The following is a 23,154-nucleotide window of genomic DNA, read 5'->3' as shown; positions in this document are numbered from 1 at the left end:
GTGCTCCCAAAAGTAAACATACAGGTTTTTAGTTTTTGTTTGTTTGTTGTTGGTTTTTGGGTTTTTTTTGGGAGGGAGGGGGGAGATTTTCCATGATTTCTTCATAAATCAAGGCAGACAAAACAGAAAACAACTTTTCCTTAACGAAGCAGAAAGTGGGATTTCTTTTTTAAGAAAATTAAACTGCAAACCAATTAGACAGAAGACATTATGCAGCTGTCTTGTTTACTTGTGGACAAAATTCCCTTAGCCAGTAGAAACAATCATGAGGTCTAATTTGTCAAGAGTCTCTTTCTGCCAGACATATGCTGTAGGATAGCACATTTAAACACTGGAGATCTTGGATGGCAGCTCCCAAAGAGGAATATTGTGTATCAATGCAATACATTACCAGGAAGATTGTGCCAAACTATCAGTAGCTGAGTGAAAGATCAAGGCTATATACTTGCTTTGACTTCAAGAAAGAAGTAAGTACTTTATATTATAATTCCATGCACACATGGACTGGAGTTTAGATTGCCAAGTGTGAAATCAAGAAATACCAAAGTTAAAGTTGTCTGTGACCCTTCACTCTGCCACCATTCCCCCGTATGTGCATTAGGATAGAGTAAGCACATACTCTTTTTTTCTGCACAGGATGCATGCTACTGTCTGCATGAGGCATTTTTTTTTTTTTTAATATCCTACCTTTTGTTCTGCCCAGTGCCTGATACCTGCCGAACTCATTGCATGGTCTGTAGGGTGTGCTTTGGAAACTACTGTCACTGTTCATTTGGAACAAAAAAAACAGTGACACAGCCATATTATTAAGCACACATGCAAATGGGGCCTGGGATAGAGCTGCACAGGCAATCCTAACTTAGACATTGCTTCACTGAATGCCTCCCTTTTCCAACTTACAACCACACTAACTAATGTTCTGTATGGAATTTCTTAGGTTACTTTAAAGAACAGAAGAATGCCATAGTGTGTAACTATTTGCTAATCAGAAGTAGTACAGTCTGTCACTCTAGGTACTTACATGGTTCTCATCATCATACACCTCACCAAAAAAAAAAAAAAGGTCTGTAACCTGATAGTGCTCCTCAGAGGTAAAAGACTTTTATTAACCCCATTTTGCAGATGAGCAAATTGAGGCACAGGGAGATTAAGTGACTTGTCCAAGATCACACAGGAAGTGGTGGAAACTGAATCCTGATCTCTTCACTCCCAAGGCAGTACGTTAGCCAGTGAATCATCCTTCCTACCTGTCCTGCACAATCAATTCACTCACCTTCATTTTTCAGATGGAAGAAGGCTGATGCAGTCCTAAGCCTGTCTCATTCCACATTTTCTGATGCATTTTGAAAATGAAGTGCTGCTCGGCTTTTTGGCATGCGTACGTATCACCAATACAACACAAAGAATGAATGTGTGCTTGTCTCTCTCCCTCTCTATTAAGTGGAAGTGTCCATGTCATGTATATGTGCACATACATGCAATGAAAAAGGAATGGTCATTTGTTATTGTATAATAAAGCAGTGTGCTTACACATTTATTTTTAAAGCATTTTAACTGTGCTGAAGTTAAAGCTGATTTCCACTCGACCACCAAAAGGTATTTCTGCATAACCAAGAGGAGGCGGCAGGAAAGTCCTGTAATTGCAGGGGAAATCAGAGTCCCAGGGAGAGCTGCTGCTACTGCATTAGCTAGAGATGACTAGATTGGGCCTATTGAAGACTGAAGATCTATGAAGTCTTTACAGGGTGTTTGTTCTGGCTACCAATGCAATGCATGTTATTTCTGCTATGGTGTTTTGAGTATTTAATGAGTGAGCAAATTGTGGCTTGGAAAACAAGCTTTTGAGATTCTTCGAGAGAGAAAAATACAAGAAAAAGAAAAACAAGGCACTAGGAAATTATGTGATTGCAAAAGGCCTCAGCTTAACCCAGGTGCATGCTATTTAAAAGTACGATTGTCTGGAGTTTGATATTCATTAGCAACCCTCTCCCTAGAAGGCTGCTGGGAAGGAAGGCTGGGAAGAGCATCTATCCTTCTCTCTTGTTCAGGGGAAGCCGCATGTAACCTGGATAGAAAAATCCTCTGAACTGGAGGACTGAAGGCATTTATTGTAATCAGAGCAGTTACATGTTGTCCTTTGCCGCCTCCTCTCACCTTGGCTTGAGTTGAGTGATTGACATAACCCATATATCTGCTGTGATCTAACCAGCTGCAAGGCAGAGCACAGCCAGCATCTGAGAAACAGCAAAAGGTGCCAAAAATTCCAGTATCCCACCAAATACTGTTAAACCATCAACTGGGTGATCAAAAATGTTGTTACTAGGCAGAGCTCAGCAATATTTTTATTGTGTTATGGCTGCAGCTTGGAGACTCCGATCCAGGCTGCCCATGGAATAATCTTAGAATGCATATTAAAAATGAACTGCAGACAGCTGTCTGGAACAATTTATGTAGCACATTCTTTCAATCTCTGTGTATTACAGCCAATGTGAAGGATGGCTGGTCAAGTCTCCACAGTGTCTGTGGAAACAAGTTTAGTTATTGGCATCCACAAGGGTGCTGAAAAGAATGACTCCTCCCCAGACTAGAAACTATCCAATACTTGAAAGAGCCACATGATTGCTGCAATGTTATTTACTCCCTACTACTCTTATAACAAGCTTAGGAGCACTAGTTGTGAGCATCAGACTAGAACGATTTACAACAGAGAAGGGCAAAAGACTAGAAGCCAAAATGGTATGTAGATTTCTGCACCATCTTAAACACAGTTAAATATGCTATGTGTACTGTATGAGACACTGCAATGGTTAATTAAACAACATTAACAACTACTTTGTATTAAGTCATCCCCCTGAATGTTGGGCTTTATTTTTAACACATACACATGCAAATAAAAACAACTTCAAAATCAAGATTTGCATTTCTAAAGGACTGGTGATTTCCTAACAGGATGCAATTTCTGCTCATTAGTGTAAGCGGAATCTGATCTTCACAGGCATCAGAGGGTCCCAAGTGAGAGTGTCACACAAGATGTGCCATGAACAAGAAGGCAGTTTAGAGTGCCAACTCCCTGGTTGCAGAAGGGAGGGGAAGACTGGCGCTCTACTGATTGTTAGTAGATCCCAACTGATAAGAATTCTGAAAATTCAGCTAATGAAGCTCGTTTGTTCGTGCTTAATGCTCAGTTATGTGCCACAAAAGTTATCGCTGTCAAAATGCTTCCCAGGTCACTCTGATCTGGCAGACTAGGTTGTATTTGCACTACTGTCAGAGATGTGAAAGTTTACAATGATAGCAGGCCCTTGCTCTAGCTGTTTGCTTTAAGCCCTGAGAAATGGTATTACACGAACTAGGTTGCAAACAAATTTAAAAATCAAACGGTAATCAGCTATGCAATCCCCTACAATTACAACTGCAATGTGGACACTGCCACATATTGACACTTATTCAAATATCATGAAACCATGGCTGTGCTTGCTAACTGCACCATGGCAGGCTTAACATGGATCAGTTCAGAGGCAGTCAGATGCCTTAAGGTATGCTACTGCTGGCTATTTCTCTTCTAGGCAAAGTCTATTTTCTTTAGTATGTGGTCTAGCAGATGGAGTAGAGTCCCTAGATTCTGTTCTTGACTTTGTGACATTTTGATGGTCACCTTGATCCAGTCACAGTTCCTCTCTCTCAATGTACCCATCTATAAGATGGAAATAAATGTCCACCTTGTCGGTAGTAGAAACAAGGTGTTTGAGGCTTGACTGATGTTTATGTAGAAAGATGCTTTGAGATCCTTTAATAAGAGGTGCTACTGAAGAACAAGCCAGAAAATCCAGAACTGATACCTTGGTCATGAACAAAAAGTCAGATTAATTTGGCAGAGTGAGAGAGCCTAATTCACACACGCAACCCTTTAATGTCAGGAGCGTTTTAGCACGAGGTACAAATACCAACTAGCAAGAGCCATAATAGTGACAGCTACAGGCCTACTGAGGGTTTTTGCTAGCTGCTCACACTTCTGACTAGAATACAACCTTGTAGGATTTTGAACATCTACGTACAGTCCAAACTCACTAGCCCCACGATGTTAAATCAGTATGGTGGGTCTAAGTAGCTGAGGGCCTGTCTATACTTACAGCTAAATTGGCACTGCTGCGAGTGATGCAGCAGTGTTGATTTAGTGGGTCTGGTGAAGACACGCTAAGTCGGTGGTTGAGCGCCTCCTGTTGACACAGCATGGTGTAGACACCGCTGTAAATTGATCTAAGTAACATTGACTTCAGTTATGTAACTTACATAGCATAACTTAAGTTGACTTACAGCTTAGTGTAGATCAGCCCTTAGTTACATGAGTGGCAGATGAAGTTGTAAAACAGCATGAGAAAAAAGGAGAAATAGGAACTGGAACAGCTAGCTGTCAAGCGTGAAGAGTAAAGCCCTCATCGCCCTCCCATTTCAATCAGAAAGAGCATGCAAGGGCAGGGTGAGGAACGGCAAGCAAGCCCCAGAAGGCAGTGATCAGTTTGCTTTTCCAGACGTCCTAGCCTGTCTCTTAGGAGCACTCTTCTGACATGACAGCAATTGAGTTAGCCATCAACACACACTACTTCTTTCCTATTTATTTTCTCTGCCTGAATTCCCGAAGTCTGAGCTGCACTGACAGCATCTGCCGGGAAGCTGCTCACACAGGTTTCAGTGATGCTTCCTCATTCTTCCCTGCCTCAAGGATTTAAATTCATGTAGTGAGAGCAGAGGCTAGGAACACTGAGGTACTACAGAATAGCTTCCATGAAGATCTTTCTGCGGTAGATGCAGAAATTCAAGCTGGAGAGAGGTCAGAAAGATTAGAGCGCTGTACCCTCAGTGGACAATTATTCCAGGTGGTGAGCTATTTGGCACAGTTACGACAGGAATGGCAGCATCTACTACACAGATGCACAGCCCCAGACTGTGATTTACATGTGTTGGATCTTCCCCATCCCAAATATGGGGAGGGGCAACAGGGGGCTGTTCAAGTTAGGACACCAACTTAATCACACATTCCATCTGAACAGTTTGTAACTTATTTGTAGCATCCAAGGTCACTATTAACAGAAAAGATTAGAGACAAAAGTATTTCCAGTTAGGTAATTGAGTGCGTGTTTGACAGAGCTTTGGGTAAAGTTTACAAGAGTACCTAAATCTCCCTGAGTTTCACAGTGCTCAAACCACTTTGAAAATGGGACTTAGATGCTCTTGAAAATGTTGCCATCTGTGACTACTCTGCTTTTCTGTTTCCTTGTAGTCAGTTTCCCCTGTCCGTATGCACCTTTCATCCAACAGCGAAGAGAAAAAATGACATTCTACCACCACAAAAAACTGGCAAGGGGCTCAGGGGTAGATATAGGGCTACTTAAGAAGAGGCTGTTAAAGTACTGGGGGGGAGCCTATAGTGAGGCTTTCAAAGATGAGAAAATGGAGGCACAGATAGGCTGGAGTGCCTTGTAGCTCTCTCACATTCAGGAGAAGAATTAGGACTAGAATGCAAATGTCCCAAGAGTCACTTGTTCTACTCACTAGGCAGCACTGCCTGCAACAGCCTATTCCTAATTCTGATGAAGACTCAGTTAGGGAGAAACGCACGATTGTTAACTAATGAACACTAATAGACAAAGGCAGCATTTCAGACCACAGCCTAAAGAATTTAGCCTAATGTTCTACTGGCCTATATCACTGTTACTGCATTTTAAAGCCCTTTTGATGAGGCTCTTAATTGGTACTGCTTTCCTTCAAGCCTAGACAAACCTTTTATCCTTTTTAAAGCAGTAGGTAGCCAAGTGAGTTAAATCACCTATTCCTTGTCTAAGGAGATGGCGTGGCTTTGTCGCTTGCCCTACTGTACTCCAATCATGTGTTCATGGCTCCAAGCACCACCTAGTCAGGTGGGCTTGTTTGCTTAGGCTGAAAAGGGGACTATTCTTCATCGTCAATATCTGAAATTGGCTAATCTTGGACAATGAGGTTTGAATGCTGATACGTCCAATGACTGACTTTTTCCAGAAGATCAAAGCATGTGCCCAGCTGAAGTGGCCCATAAAAATGTGTAATGTTGTTTACCATGTCCAGTGACTGAGAAATGCTAATAGTGTGCAATCTGGAGATACAGCAAAGTGTTCAAAACACATGATTCCTCCCTGTTAATGCAGACTAATCTCCTCTCACAATCCAGAGCTCAGGCTGAATGAGAAGATGTATGGTACGGGAAAGGGAATCGTCAAGGCAGATTCTCTTCCCACGCTGAGATTGCTTTCCAGTCCATGGCAATTAGGACCAAATTTCTTAAGGAAACTTTCATAGAGGTTTTGCTCTCCCCACTCCATTCATTCTCCACACCACAGTTAAGCGCAACCTCCCTGAAGAGGAGATGCTTCTCAGACCAAGCGGCTACTTGGCATTTATACCTAGGAGCCTGAGACCCGGCTCCTGGTGAATGGTAGCTTTCAAATCAGAGGAAAAAGCAGAGGTGCCAGTCTAGTGCGAAGTCTGTAGGAGCATTTTCAAGAGCCAGAAGGTGGTGCTAAGAAATTAATGCACCAAAGCCCATCCTTGCAGCAAATTCAGCCTTCTGATGCAACCAGTCCCATCCCTTTGCTTGGCTTCTTAAAGAGCAGTTTACACTAGAATGGCCTTTTTCCTGAAACATGAGGCCAGCTTCATGAGAAACCGCGGGCATAATTTATTTAAAGGGACATCATTCTGTAATGTTTTAATCTCGATACAAAGGCACCCTGAGATCTGCACAAATATTTCAGCAAAAGCTCAGGCTACACAGTGCATTCTACACTATGAAGGACAGTAGGCACCAAATTGAAGGCAGCTGTTAAAATTTAGAATTAGGGATCACCTTATTCCTCTGTATAATATGATTTCAAGAATGTCATGCCATGTGTCACTCTGAATCCTAGAGCGTGAAGTGATGGAAACAGCTACAAACATGGTTAAAAGGTATTTTTGTTTAGAATATGACCAGGTGCAATCATTACAGGGATCTGTGGTCTGTAACTGCCTAATTTCTAAGTTCTCAGCCTTTTTTTTTTTTTTTTTTTTACACACATGACTTTACAAAGTACAGCATGGGCTTTCAGCTACTAGTATTGAGCGAAGGTTCTGTTACAAACCACATAGTGGAAGGATCCCTGGGCTTCCTGTCCTTAGCCTCCAAAAATTGCCCAAGTTTCCCCACACAAACGCTTGTCTCATGAGAACAACGCTATGAGGTTGCAGTGGAAATTGCATTCACATGCTGCAGAGAGGTTTTCATTTAGTGTCCTTTTGCTTTTTAATAGGTCAGCTCACTCACTATTTACACTCAACCTTTAGGATCACTTAACAAGCAAGAGAGGTGCACCTGTGGAAAGGGAAGTTACAAGCTGTGCAGAATCCAGAGATTTTGAGGAAGACAGAAGTTGTACCTTGCTACATAAGCCCCCTGCTGGTTGTCAGCTCTATTTACATCCCTGCACACAGTCCTTTGTTTACACTAAAATGACCCCCTCCACCCAGATCAGCTGTAAAGTCTGGGCTAAAAATCACATTCCTCACAGACTGCTCCCAAGTGGCAAGGTACGCAGGGAAGGTAAGTGAGGCATACTTTCCACACAGATAAACACTTTCAAGCTTTAATTGGTCACTGTGGAGTGCTGGTGCAGGCATTGTTGGATGTGTGCAAACACCAGCAGTTCCAGACTCTTCCATTCAAAGGAAACATCCAACGCTCTTGTATAGGGGAGGGAGGGAAGCTACCGCCTAAGAAAATGCTCTATTTGGGACTGAAAGTCAGCTCTCCCAATTCAGTTTCAATAAGAGGCTACCCCTCCAAGCCACCTTGTCACATCACAAGTCATTCCAACAGACAGCAGTGCTGAGGACAGGCCTATTTACAGGAATGAAGTGGTTATCCAATGCAGCCATCTTGCATTATTTATTTTGATTTCTAGTGGTATAACTAGGGTGATCATATTTCCCAAAGGGAAAAATGGGACACCACATGGGTCTGAGCCGCTCAACCAAGCCCTGTCTCCTCCCCTCCGTTCCCCGCATCATTGTTCACTCAAGCCCTGCCTGCCCCTTGTACAGGGCTGGAATCGCTGCTCAGTCGAGCCCTGCTTCCCCTGCCCAAGCTCTGCCTTCCCCTCCCAGAGGCTAGCACTGCCACTTGCCCCCGCACTCCACTTTTTTGACAAAAGTGGGCATTTGTCCCATTTGCTCTTGCCAACTGATGACCAGTTAGCAAGAGCAAACGGGACAAATGCCCACTTTTGCCAAGAAAGTCGGGATGGCTGCAACAGGGCTTAAAAAAGGGACTGTCCTGGTCAAAACGGGACATATGGTTACCCTAGGTTTAACTCCATTCCAGTTGTCCAGTTTTGACATGGTAAGAGGTTGCTTACCACTGCAAGCCCGCTTCTTTAGCCTTTTGTTTCTCCCTCACTTTTGTACTTGTAGGGTTGGAAGTGGTTAGAGGCCCCAGTTGTGGACCAGGACCCCCTTGCACTAGACACTGTACATGGACCTAGAGATGTCCCTGCTCCAAACAACTCTGTGACACCCCCATTCGTGCATATGCTGATCAGAAGGGCAGGGACAGGACATCGGAAGGGAAACACGAGATGCTGGATGGTTCTGTTTGGCATTAACTTGCTTCCCATTAGTCTGGAGAACTTTGATGGTGAACAGGCCCAGTCCAGCATAGCAATGCTGGTAGTGCTTACCTGAGCACCTCTGGAGTAGGATCTGAAAATGGTGCAGAACCTTCCCTGGCCAGATGTGTCCCTGAAACAGAAAATCCAACAAATTGAGAAGAGTTAGACAGACAAGCCTGGAGAACCCCCTACTGACATTGCTGACGGGAGACTGAAGTACGAACCAATCCATCAGTGAGTCACACTTGATCTCTTTGTACGTGCATAGTATCTGGCTGCTCAGCAAGATGCTTTTACATGATTTTGGAAAGTTTTTCCTCCCCAGTAGGTGACCACCTTTAGGATATACCAGGAAGTCCCCTGCTGCAGTCATCATCCTTCCTGTGGAGCAGTACTCTATTTGCACCTTCTCAGCACTACTCTATGATTAGGGCTGCCCATTTGTCACACCATTTTTTAAATCAAAAATTACAAAGCAGTCATGGTAAATTTAGTAAAAATCATGGATTTGAGGATTTTTAAAATAGAAAATGTTGTGATTGTAAGGATGGGTCGCAGCAAAGGGGCTGAAGAGCAAGCCCATTCTGCACTCACCCTGCAGGAGCGGCTTACTACTCTGAGCATGGTGACTTGGCACACAGGGTCACAGCACTGCTCAGGTTTGGCCTGGCTGCCCCCTCATCATGAAAATGGGCCAAACATGAGCGGTGCTGTGATCCTGCACACCAGGTCACCATACACAGAGTGAGGAGCCAGGCCCAGCCCTGTGGGACAGAAGCAATCGCTGCAGGGTGAGTCACAGAGACAACGACAAGTCATGGACAAAACAGGAAAATCAGCATATCCATAACAAACCTGCAGCCCTCTCCATGATGAGCCAAGAGGCAAACCGAGTCACTATTCAAAAGGGCAAGGCATCTTCTCTTTAATTTTGCTCAGCTCCGAGCGAGACTGGGCTAGGAATCCCTTCTCTGGCAATGGTGCAGACCTAGCCTACCTTCTTAATATTTTTATTTGAACTCTTTTTTTTTAAAAGGGGGGGCAATGAGAGTCCTCCTTGAGCTCATCAGTTCAGAAGCCCTTACTAAAGGGAAGCTGTATCAGGGACCCTTTTTGGCTGTAGGAGAGACCTTTACACCCAATCCTCCTTGGCCAACATGTGTGCAGACATGACACAGCACACCATCCTTGGGAACAGCACATAGCAGTACAGCATGTTCTGCAGCACACAGGCACGATAGGGTGCATTACAGACACTAAACACCTCAACTCTTTATTTGTCATTCTTTTAAGTTAATGTCAAGTTTTAAATAAACAGAATTTCAATGAGTATGTGTGGACATCTGGGAGATTATGCTGGAGCACAGCACGGTGATCTATCAGTGTCTACTGAAGTGCAATTTGAGGTCAGGCTAAACAGACAGTGAACTGGGATGTCTTCTGCGCCTGTTGCGTCCATTCGATACTGATCTAGGAGGCGCACGTCAACAAGCAATGTGAAATCACCCTGGATCAAGTTTCCCAGAGACTCAATTTCAGACTCTCATTAGCTGCATGGTAGAGTCAGATGTGCTTTAAGTTTCAACACAGCACTGCACTCAGATTAAGCTTTGAAATGTCACATTATGGAACCTGGGCATCACTGTGACAGCTCAGTGTAGATCTCTGCTTAATGGGCAGCTATGGTCAAAACAAACAAACAAAATATTAGATTACATAAGGAGTAGGATGGTGATTAATACTGAGACTATTATAATGCTGTTATATAAATCAAAAGGTGTGGCCTCATCTGGATAGTGCGTATGGTACTGCTCACTGCATCTACAAAAAAGATATTTCAGGATTAGAGGGGTTCAGAGAAGGGCAACGAAAAAGACAAAAGGCCTAGGAAAATTCTCCTAGGAAGAATTACTGACAAGACTAGGACTGCTACCTTTGAAAGAAGATGTGTAAGAGGGGACACGATAGATAGGGATTGCTATCCATATAAGCAGCAAAGGAAGATTGGGAACATCTGCTCTCCCTGTCACATAACAGCAGCAGGACAGTCAATCAAATGAAAAGGAATTCAAAGCCAGTAGAAGGAAACATCTTTTCACACATCTAATTCAACTATAGAACTCAGTCATGGCTACGCTGGCACTTTACAGCGCTGCAACTTTCGTGCTCAGGGGTGTGAAAAAACACCGCCCTGAGCGCTACAAGATACAGCGCTGTAAAGCCTCAGTGTAATCAGTGCTGCAGCGCTGGGAGCGCGGCTCCCAGTGCTGCAAGCTACACCCGTAAGGGATGTTGTTTACGTGCAGCGCTGGGAGAGCTCTCTCCCAGTGCTGGCGCTCCAACTACACTCACACTTCGAAGTGCTGCCGCAGCAGCACTTTGAAATTTCAAGTGTAGCCATACCCTCAGTGCAACAGGATGTGGAGTCCCAGAACGTAACAGGATTCAAACAGAGATGGAACATTTACAGGAACAACAAATATACAGTGTTTTCATAATGGTACACAGTTTGTGGAAGGGATATTAAAACCTCATACTTCAGGGCTTAAGTCAATCTCTATTAGATCAGGGTGAGACCTATATGGGGGGCAGATTCCCCTCACCTTCCTGCCTCAGGTCTTACACATTCCTCTGAAGCACCTGTTGCAGACCCCGATGCAAGATAGTAGACTAGATGGACCACAAATCTGATCCAGTCTTGCAATTCCTATCTACCCACCGAGGACACTTCATGCAAATATTGTACTCCATTCTCATTATTCTCTGCTACAGACTCATGTTATTGCAGTAAGCCCTGTTCCCAAGAAACTGAATGCAATCTATGCCCTTTTAGTTTTGGGGTCTGTTCCTTGCTCATCATAGGGCTCCCCCTCACTCCAACTCTTAACCTAAAGGGTGGAAGCCAGGGCCCAACAAAATCCAGGGCCAGCTCACTGGAAACAGATGTGGAGCCCCACAACCAGGCTTCTTTCCTTCATGTAGTTCTTTCCCTGTGTGATCTGGGAAGGCAGGCATTGTAGCTGAAAAAGGATTTTTTTTTTTTCCCTTTTTTAAAGTGCAGGAAGGTTGTGTGGGAATTGGGTGACACGCTGGAGGAGCAGCAAATGGGACTGCTCTGGGAATAAAAGATGGTGGTCTTGTTGCTGGGACTGGGTGTGCAGATGGTGTGGGCTGACTACAGTTGTACAGTGTGGGAATCCAGCTAACAAAATGTGTTGGTTATGTATTCCAAATTTTCATGGGCCACACACTGAAAAGAGGATATGTATTAATGCTGCCATGTGAGTTACTATGACAAAGAGGGACATTAATTGCACCAAAGCAGCTTAGGTAAACTGTGCCTGGAGATTAGGTATGTCACCTTTATAGTGCACTGAAATCTTGTGAACTAAAGGTGCAAAGCTCTCAACAGGACTGTAGCAAAGCACTAAATTATATCGGCAACATTTCAGCTCTCTCCTTGGGTGTGCTACTTACTAAATAGGAAACGGTTTGGTCATCACTAGGTTATTCTAATGAAAAGAACGAGGAGTCCAGTGGCCCTTGAAGAATTCCATATGGATTTCAACAATTTCCACCCCACCATCAACCTCAGTTTGGACCAGTCCACACAAGAGATCCACTTCCTGGACACTATAGAGCAAATAAGTGATGGTCACACAAACAGCACCCTATACTGGAAACCTACTGACCGCTATACTTACCTACATGCCTCCAGCTTCCATCCAGGACACATCACATGATCCATCATCTACAGCCAAGCCCTAAGATACTACTGAATTTGCTCCAATCCCTCAGACAGAGACGAACACCTACAAGATCTTCATCAAGCATTCTTATAACTATAACACTCACCTGGGGAAGTGGGAAACAGATTGACAGAGAGAGATGGGTACCCAGAAGTCACCTATTGGCCATCACTTACAGCCTCCAGCTAAAACCTCTCCAGCACATCATCAACGATCTACAACCTACCCTGGAAAACAATCCCTCACTCTCAGACCTTGGGAGGCAGGCCAGTCCTCGCTTACAGACAGCCCCCCAACCTGAAGCAAATACTCACCTGCAACTACACACCACAGCACAGAAACATTAACCCAGGAACCAATCCCTGTAACAAACCCCATTGCGTACTCTGTCCCCATATCTACTGTAGCGACACCATCAGAGGACCCAACCACATGAGCCACACCATCAGGGGCTCATTCACCTGCACATCTACTAATGTGATATATGCCATCATGTGCCAGAAATGCCCCTCTGCCATGTACATTGGCCAAACCAGACAGTCTCTACGTAAAAGAATAAATGGACTCAAATCAGACATCAGGAATGGTAACATACAAAAGCCAGTAGGAGAACACTTCAATCTCCCTGGACATTCAATAACAGATTTATAAGTAGCCATCCTTCAACAAAAAAAACTTCAAAAACAGACTTCAAAGAGAAACTGCAGAGCTACAATTCATTTGCAAATTTAACACCATTAATTTGGGCTTGAATAGGGACTGGGAGTGGCTGGCTCACTACAAAAGCCATTTTCCCTCTCTTGGTATTGACACCTCCTCATCAATTATTGGGAGTGGACCACATCCACCCTGGCTGAATTGGCTTTGTCAGCTCTGGTTCTCCACTTGTGAGGTAACTCCCTTCTCTTCATGTGTCAGTATATTTATGCCTGTATCTGTAATTTTCACTCCATGCATCTGAAGAAGTGGGGTTTTTTACCCACAAAAGCTTATGCCCAAATAAATCTGTTAATCTTTAAGGTGCCACTGGACTCCTCGTTGTTTTTGTGGATACAGACTAACAACGGCTACCCCTCGGATACTAATGAAAAGGGGAATGAGCAATAGGTTTGCATTTCTTACAGCATTACAAGTGAATTGAAGAATGCTTTCAAAAGCTATCTATATTCTCTCTCCAGTCACGCAGAGACTTGACCATGTTTGGAGATACTGGGCCTGCTGCCAAGATAGCTTAGAAACGTAAACTCACCAGAGTTCCAACTTGACCCTTCTGCCATCCAGCAAGATAGTGGTGGTCTTGTAGTCAATTCCTGCAAAAAAACCAACAAAAGCTGAACAAACACTGAGCAGGTCTTTAGAGACACAAACATGCAATCTACTTTCCCCAGCTGCTGACAGTTCTGCAAACCTTTGAACCATAGAAGATGCTGCTTCATCCCAATATACTATCAAGTACATATGGAGTGCTTGGAAGTAGAAGAGTGATCATTAAAGTAGCTCCACTGGAAAGTACTTTGCTTTGATGCAAGAATTACCCTTCCCTCAACCATGTTTAACCTTTTTCATCATATGCAGGTGTGACGAGTTGAATCACAGAACCCTCCTTGGAAGCTGCCATCTGATGGGCCAAGACTACTTCTGCCTCTGCTTTCCTGCCATCAGCTTAGGACTTCAGTGCCCTGCCTGATTTGAGCCAGACTTGCTAGCCTGCTGCAAACTCAGTCCCAGGGTCTGAATTTCTTGCCCCAAAGCTGCAGATTTAACTGAAAGCAGCTTACAAAAGTGTTCCTGTCTTTAACACTCAAATGTCCAACTCCCAATGGGGTCTAAACCCAAATAAATCTGTTTTACCCTATATAAAGCTTATACAAGGTAAATGCATAAATTGTTCGCCCTCTATAACACTGATAGAGAGAGATGCACAGCTGTTTGCCTGCCCAGGTATTAATACATACTCTAGGTTAATTAACAAGTAAAAAGTGATTTTATTAAATACAGAAAGTAGGATTTAAGTGGTTCCAAGTAGTAACAGACAGAACAAAGTGAATTACCAATAAAATAAAACATGCAAATCTAAACCTAATACAGTAATATAATTGAATACAGGTAAAAATCTCACCCTTAGAGATGTTTCAACAAGTTTCTTTCACAGACTGGACACCTTTCCAGTCTGGGCACAATCCATTCCCCTGGAACAGCTCTTGTTCAAGCTCAGATGGTAGCTAGGGGATTTCTCATGATGGCTGCCCCTTTGTTCTGTTCCACCCACTTATATATCTTTTGCATAAGGAGGAAATCCTTTGTCCCTCTGGGTTACCACCCCTCCTTACTGGAAAAGCACCAGGTTAAAGATGGATTCCAGTTCAGGTGACATAATCAAGCCTTCATTCCTCCCAGCCTGACTCACAGGAAGGCTTGCCTGCAAACAGAGCCATGCACAGTGAATTGTCCTGGTTGATGGGAGCCATCAAGATTACAAACCATCATTAATTGCCCACACTTTGCATAATAACAATAGGACCTCAGAGTTATATTTCATATTTCTAGTTTCAGATACAACAGTGATACATTTATACAAATAGGATGAACACCCTCAGTAGACTGCAAGCTTTGTAATGATCCCTTATAAGAGACCTTTTGCATGAGGCATATTTCGGTTACATTTACTCATTAGCAAATTTTTATAAAATCATATAGACTGCAAAGTCACACCAGGGCCTTGGCTATACTGGCGCTTTACAGCGCTGCAACTTTCTTGCTCAGGGGTGTGAAAAAACACCCCTGAGTGCAGCAAGTTACAGTGCTGTAAAGCACCAGTGTAAACAGTGCCCTAGTGCTGGGAGCACGGCTCCCAGAGCTGTAAGCTAATCCGCACAGGGAGGTGGAGTACCTGCAGTGCTGGGAGAGTTCTCTCCCAGCGCTGGCGCCGAGACCACACTCGCACTTCAAAGCGCTGCTGCGGGAGCGCTCCCACAGCAGCGCTGTACAGCTGCAAGTGTAGCTATACCCCAGGGCTTCCAGTCTTCAAGAAAAAACTGAAGATCCTGGTTACATGGAATTTATTGACTTATACCACTACCCTGAATGGCAGTGCTGAGTATTAAGTTCAAGCTTTTACGCTGATTAACTGGTGAGTTGGCAACTTTACATCAAAGGAGTTTTTAATTTATTTAGCCTGAGAACCAAGAATCTTCCTTTCAGTGAAAGGACATCACCTCCTGCAACTTCCACTAAGGGTATATGTCTACATCTACAATTTTGCAGCGCTGGTTGTTACAGCTGTATTAGTACAGCTGTATAGGGCCAGCGCTGCAGAGTGGCCACACTTACAGCAACCAGCGCTGCAAGTGGTGTTAGATGTGGCCACGCTGCAGCGCTGTTGCACACCGCGGGGAAGGAGACCTGCTTGGAGGGGGGGTCGGGGAACGCCAGAGCACACCGCGGGGAAGGAGACCTGCTTGGAGGGGGGGTCGGGGAACGCCAGAGCACACCGCGGGGAAGGAGACCTGCTTGGAGGGCAGTGGAGTTTGCTTGATTACCAGAGAGGCTTCCTCAGGTATGCTGGGATACCTGCTTATTCCACGGAGGTCAACAAAAACGCTGGTGAGTGTCTACACCTGATGACCAGCGCTGGTGATCCAGCGCTGGATCCTCTACACCCGAGGCACGACCGGGTGTACGGCCAGCGCTGCAAACAGGGAGTTGCAGCGCTGGTAATGCCTTGCAGGTGTGTACACATCCTAAGTTGCAGCGCTGTAACCCCCTCACCAGCGCTGCAACTTTGTAGTGTAGACAAGGCCTAAGTCAGACTTAGTGACAAAGGCACTCTCTCAAATTTCACTTCATTATAAGAACAGTTCCTCCTCCCTTATCACCTACATATATGTCAAGATAAGGAGACGGCAACACACACTACAGGATTGCACAGCATTACATCAAAATCAGTTTGAGAACCATGCTCCAAACCACAAGGAGCAAGTCCAAAAACAACAACTTCTAAATCTGCTGACAAGTCAGAAATGTATTGCAGCACCTCACAGCTTCTTTGTTTCTGCAGAAAGGATGGTTGTAGGAGAGAGTCATATCATGTCTTGTAAATGTCAGAGGTAAATGTCAGGGACTAGTGGATTGTGTTTCTTTTTCATTTACTTAACTGATGAAGTCATAAAATGATATCCATTTAAAAAGGAATCTTCTGTTCAAAGACACCTTACAATGGGAAGCTCAAAGTTATGCTTTCCCAGATTTCTGTAGAAGTGTTTTTCCAGGCTATTCATGCATTGTCCAGGTGGCAATACCATTTCACCTTGCCTGCTCCTTGTTTAAGTTTTTAAGAACTTACTAGTAGGAGGTGTTCACAATACCTAGGACAACAACACAAACATTGTTTAAACTCTTAAAAGTTTAGTCATGGAAGCGACAGTTGTTAGTCTAAGATGACCCATGCAACTCGTATGCTATTTGGGTCAAGTAGGGAAATGAGCACCCTTCAGACTGATCCTTTTCCAAGCGTCTCTAGAGGAAGTAGGACAGTTTAGAATTCTAGTTCAGATTTTTAGCAAAATGTGTATTGAGCTGTAGGCTCAACAGCATAGAAATACCAAAAAGTTCCTGATGTGGGCCATGTTAACAGTTAAGTCCCATTTATTTGAAGGTGTTTGAAAACTTCTGGATAAACAAGGATTTTTGTTAAAAATCAGGGAGCCAGTCCGCTTGCCGTCTCCCTCAGTTTCAGAGGAAGCTGGATCTCCTTCCAAAGTGATTGGATGGAAAAGGCTACAACATTCCTAGTGAGCACACTCCTTTTTAAAAACTAGCCAACATGCTGTTCATCACACTACAGGTATGTGGGGAACAAAGTGCACCCCACAAAGCCAGGTAGCTTCAGATGTTAAGGGAGCCAACTTGCTGCTTTTCAGTGCTCTTATTTAGGGAGCCTGGAATGTAGTGAAGTTTACATTCCCAGTGGCAATGCTGTAAAGAGAAGTTAGGCTACAGTCCAACCCTGTTTCACCAAGCAGAGTCCCATCTTCACAGATGGAACCTACCATGTTAGGGCTCAACCTTTCTTCCCCTCCAGCTAGATTTCTCAAGTCTGGAATTAAAAAACAGCTAGCTGTCAAATTACCGAGTGTATTTCCTCTCTGCTGCAACCAAAGTCCTTCCCCACTAACCTATTGATAGCTACAAGTTTGGTCAATAAAGCAAATATCCTGCCCAGCCATCTGATTTCTGCTGATGAGAAGTTAGAGTTGAGCTCTGATTGGGGGGCTATAAAAAGCCATAAAGATAATTATCTTGAATTCCAGCTATTTCCAGTACTTAATCACACAGTACATACAGTTTATATTTTAGCTTCACCTGGAGACAAGCTACTGATCTGGATTTACTTCCATAGATAAAGATCTCTAGAGTCCCAATCCACAAGCTACTTGAGGTCAGTCCAGTCCCTGCATTAATACTGGTGAAAGCTTGCTCCCTCCCATAAAGGAAAGACACTGTAAGAAAACATCCAACCAAATATCCCTTAATGGAACACTGACCACCCCAGACACGGCATTACTCTGAGGGGGTTCTGTTGGGGGACAGAACTAATTAAGAATGCTGCCTTGTTTCAGCTGCAATGCCCCTGGAGGCTCTTCTCCTTACAGAGGGGCCCTGCTGTTTTTCATGCGCCACAGCTCTGCATGAGGAAAGCACTCAGACGGAAAGCTCTCTGTGCCAGCGTTCAATTGCATTAATGGAACACTTGTAAAAGTGCTAAACCAAGCTGACTACAGGGAATAGCAGCATATTCTTATGGGTGCAAAGGCCATGTGCTTCTAAAATACCTTTGCCAGGGTAAAACTAATCACTTGGCTATTGTTTCTTTTAAAAGCTAGCAGTGCTTGATTAGCTCAGGGAGGGTGGAATATGTAGGCTCTAATACAAGACTATTAAAGGAAGCAAAAAAGCTATATGTAGTCTCCACTTTCATTAGCCACCTACTCTGTACATGAACAAGAACTCCTAGTACATTCTGAACAAGCAGCAATTACCCTGTTGAGAATTTATGCTGGTTAGTCACAGCAGCAGTGCTTTCTGCAGTTCTATGTAAAAACAGTCTGTGTACTTTAAAGAATCAAAACAGACTAAGAGAAGGTCTTTGGGCATGGGCACATCTACAATAAAAGCATTAAGCAGTGGGCAAACATCTCTGTCAGGAGTTTACCTAGCAGTCTCTTGCACTCCTACTTCAGACATGGGTGTGTTAGATGCCTAGATAGAGGCAGAGGGTTAAAGCAGTAGCCCTTCACCTCAAAGCCTTTGTTCAAATGAGTGAGTTTGGGTGTTTCACTTTAGCCCGCCCCCTCCCCTCCTAGCAAGCCTCTTACCACATGCCTAAATCAGACACTGCTAAGACACAGCTGGCAGTTCGGGCCTCACTCAAGCAGAGAATTGAAAGAGTGGGCCGTGATAGAGGTACATTGGCAAAGCCATGTAGCAGAAGCTCAGAGCACCTGCTCCCACTAAGCCTGACTCTAGGCAAATGGCAGTCTCACTCATTAAAACAAGTAAAATAAAAAAAACTAGGGATCTAGCTGGTGAACAATGTGACAGCACTCTAAGACTGTACTAAAATAGAATCAGACCAGACATTAGAATGTTTCCTCTCTTTTTAGGCAATGGAGTCCCATCCCTGCCAATGGAGGAAGGGTCCCTAGAGTATTTCTAATGCTTTGCTCAGTCTAATTTTAAATGTCTTAAGCAATGGTGCACAGCAAGGAAACTGTCAAGTCTGCCTCCAACTCTGCACTTAAAGTTTCAGGCAGCGGCCCAATAATTTCTGTTTACAACAGTTTAGTTAACTCCTAAAGGCAGCCTATATAATTTTTTCTACAGTGCTTATTCCTTGCTATTAAGTGCTGGAAAGGGAAATTGCATTTAGGGTTGTATACCAGCCACACCCATTGACCACTATCGCAGCACCTCACAAGTTTGAGAAGTCAGGAATTTGTATTAGACCAAGTTAAAATCAAGACACTTCTGTATCTGCTAGACTTTTCTATTAAAATATATTTGATGTCTAAATAGTAACTGGTAACTTGAGACTTGGTAAACTGAACCACCACTACAGCTTGCATAGATTTAAGTTCTCTTGCTGACTTTACCACTAATCATGACTGGCAGTCATGAAATTTCCTCATCCTGTATCAACGCCATGCTAAAGGTACCTGATCATTGTTAATGGGGATGGGGAAATATATGTTATATGCAATGGCAACATTTCAGAGGTGTCATTTAGAAAAACACATACATATGCACAGAGCTGTACAGGTCTGGCCTATAGGACTCAATAAGGTTCTTTCAAGAGCGTTAGCCTGTGAGACACTGCATTTTATGTCCTTGTTGTAGGTAGGTCAGTCTGTTCGAGCAGTATGTTGCATATGCCTGCAGCTTCCTGCCGGACTGGTGGGAAGGTAATGCTCATACACCCGTGCAGGAACACCGGAAGACTCATCAAATCCATGGGTACCCTTTACTGCTCCTGGGAGCTACAGTCATGACAGAAGCACCTGAAGTCTTATCTTGCAACACTGCTGGCAATGCCACAGCTAGGTGCAGGACCCACCCACCTGTACTTTATTATTTGTTTTTAGAGAGACCATCAACTAGAGGCAGCAGACGGGGAATACAGCTGAATAACTGACAGAGTCCCATGTGAGCCATTGCGGGAAGAGGGAATTGCTAGACTGGTACTAACACAGCCTTGCAGCAGTAATCTAAAGTCTCACTACTGCACAACAGAGCAGAACACTCCTTTAAGGTTTTGGAATCTGCAGCCCTGTTCAATATGGAATGGAAAACCTGTTTTATGAAAGGAGACTCAAAGAGCATGGCTTGTTTAGCCTAACCAAAAGAAGGCTGAGGGGAGATACGATTGTTCTTTATAGACATATCAGAGGGATAAATACCAGGGAGGGAGAGGAATTATTTAAGCTAAGTACCAATGTGGACAGAAGAACAAATGGATACAAACTGGCCATCAGGAAGTTTAGATCTGAAATTAAATGAAGGTTTCTAACCATCAGAGGAGTGAAGTTCTGGAACAGCCTTCCAAGGGGAGCAGTGGGGGCAAAAGATATATCTGGCTTCAAGACTAAGCTTAATAAGTTTATGGAGGGGATGGTAGGATGGGATAGCCTAATTTTGGCAATTATCTGATCTTTGACTATTAGCGGTAAATATGACAAATTTCGTTGTGATGGGATGTTAGATGAGGTGGAATCTGAGTACTACAGAGAATCCTTTCCTGGGTGCTGGCTGGTGACTCTTGCCCACATGCTCAGGGTTTAGCTGATCGCCATATTTGGGATCGGGAAGGAATTTTCCTCCAGGGCAAATTGGCAAAGGCCCTGGGGTTTTTTCGCCTTCCTCTGCAGCATGAGGCACAGGTCACTTGCTGGAGGATTTTCCATACCTTGAAGTCTTTAAACCATGATTTGAGGACTTCAATAGCTCAGACATAGGTTAGGGGTTTGTTACAGGAGTGAGTCTACGGCCTGCGGTGTGCAGGAGGTCGGACTAGACCAGGGGTAGGCAACCTATGGCACACGCGCCAAAGGCGGCACGTGAGCTGATTTTCAGTGGCACTCACACTGGCCGGGTCCTGACCACTGGTTCAGGGAGCTCTGCATTTTAAATGAAGCTTCTTAAACATTTTAAAAACCTTATTTACTTTACATACAACAATAGTTTAGTTATGTATTATAGGCATATGGAAAGAGACCTTCTACAAACATTAAAATGTATGACTGGCACGTGAAATCTTAAATTAGAGTGAATAAATGAAGACTCGGCACAGTACTTCTGAAAGATTGCCGAACCATGGACTAGACGATCATAATGGTCCCTTGTGACCTTAAAGTCTATGATTCTATGAATACGTTTACCAGTACGTACTACCGCATTTCCTTCTGAAGCCGAGACACACATCACACTCACTCATAACTCAATAGTTAGCATTTTAATTTTAAAAGATTATACATGTTTTAATCCTATTAGAGCAGAAACATTCCCTTAGGCAGTGTGTGTCTAACTACAGCTACCAGGAGTTTGCTCCCCATTGAAAGCATCAGGCTAGAACAGACAGTGAGCCAGGTGGAGTCATGCTTGATTCGCTGCACATTTGCTACAACAGATCCCCAGTTCAGGTGTGCAGGGTTATGCTTTTCTTTTTGTTGCATTGATTTTGCAACTGGAGAGATGAGTCGGAACATAATAATATTTTCATGTTCATCTGCCACTAGATGCCACTGTCTCACAGAAACTTTTGGCAATGCGACAACCTACTGCTCAGCCATGACAATACTTCTCTTGGGTCTGGAGAGGGCTGATCTTTTGCAGTTTAATTTGTCAGCTTCTAAAGAAAGTTTGAAATTGATTTCTGAGAGAATTAAAAATTGTGGTTACAGAGTTTTCCCCCCTTTGAATGTACAGTCTACCAGTAGCAAAGTACAGCTCATTTTGAAATACATGTCTCATAGGTCAGCCAGAACTAGTTTCCATGCCGAACATATCTACTAAGGAGCCCCATACTTGCTACTATTGTGGCATATGCAATATCGGTGAAAGAGTTAGTCCAATAGCTGTGGCTGCTAGGTAACCTTGTCCTGCCCTCAGGATGCACAACACTAAGAAAAATAGATTCTGATGTAGGGCTTATTGATGTCTTATTGGTTGAGGATGAGATCACTTAATATCTTGTTGAAAATATTTTGGACATGTTGCAATGGATGAAGTCTGGAAAACCAGCGTGAGCTGTTGTCTCTAGGCCAGAGTGCATGCTAGGTTTTCTGCTATCCTTCTAACTCAACTATAGCCTGTTAGACACTAGCCCAACTTGAGATTTTGTAAGTAACTAAAGCTATTTGGCATAAGATGCTGTAATTGAAGGTGAAATAGACCACCATATCAGGCTGCCTGCCTGCCCTGGCTCCACGCAGGTCCCAGAAGCAGCCGGCATGTCCCTGCGGCCCCTAGGTGCAGGGGTGATCAGGGAAGATTTGCGTGCTGTCCCCGCCCTGAGCACCGGCTCCACAGTTCCTATTGGCCGAGAATGGCAGGCAATAGGAGCTGCAGGGGTGGCGCCTGCAGGCATGGGCAGCTCATAACACACACTCCACAAAGCCGCCTGGCTGCGCCTAGGAGCCAGACATGTTATCTGCTTCTGGGAGCCGCATGGACCCAGGGCAGGCAGGGAGCCTGCCTTGGCCCTGTTGCACCACTAACCGGGAGCCGCCAAAGGTAAGCGCTGCCCAACTGGAGCCCGCACACTGAACCCCCACTCACACCAATGCCCTACACCCCAGCCCTGAGCCCCCTTCTGTATCCCAACCCTCTGCCCCAGCCCTGAGCTTGCTCCTGCACTCTGAACCCCTTGGCTCCAGGCCAGAGCCCCCACCTGCATCCTGAACCCCGCATTTCTGGCCCTACCCCACAGCCTACCCCCCCAACCAGCACCCTCACCGCTGCCCCAGCCCAGCGAAAGTGAGGGTGGGGAGAGCGAGTGACAAAGGGAGTGGGGATGGAGTGGGGTGGGGTGGGGGGGACCAAGGTGCTCAGTTTTGTGCAATTAGAAAGTTGGCAACCCTAATTCCTCTCCTTTGAGTAGTAAATTTTGAATCCCTGGTGCACTTTCAGGTGGACCAGGGATTACTAGTATTATAGAAGCTTCCAGGTCCTGCTCC

General features: G+C 44.3%; 1 protein-coding gene across 2 annotated transcripts in view; it reads right to left on the bottom strand.

The window, feature by feature from the left end:
* RAB40C (RAB40C, member RAS oncogene family) overlaps positions 1–23,154 on the bottom strand; it is a 56,533-nt gene that overhangs the window by 7,929 nt on the left and 25,450 nt on the right. For both annotated transcript variants that reach the window (XM_050968448.1, XM_050968447.1), the window contains exons 3-4: positions 13,674–13,734; positions 8,745–8,805 (exon numbers count right to left, since the gene is read on the bottom strand). In XM_050968448.1, the coding sequence (XP_050824405.1) occupies positions 8,745–8,805; positions 13,674–13,734 (122 nt within the window). The remainder of the gene's footprint in view (positions 1–8,744; positions 8,806–13,673; positions 13,735–23,154) is intronic.

The sequence above is a fragment of the Gopherus flavomarginatus genome, chromosome 9 (assembly GCF_025201925.1).
Source record: "Gopherus flavomarginatus isolate rGopFla2 chromosome 9, rGopFla2.mat.asm, whole genome shotgun sequence".
NCBI lineage: Eukaryota > Metazoa > Chordata > Testudines > Testudinidae > Gopherus > Gopherus flavomarginatus.
This window is presented reverse-complemented; position numbering and strand designations above follow the sequence as displayed.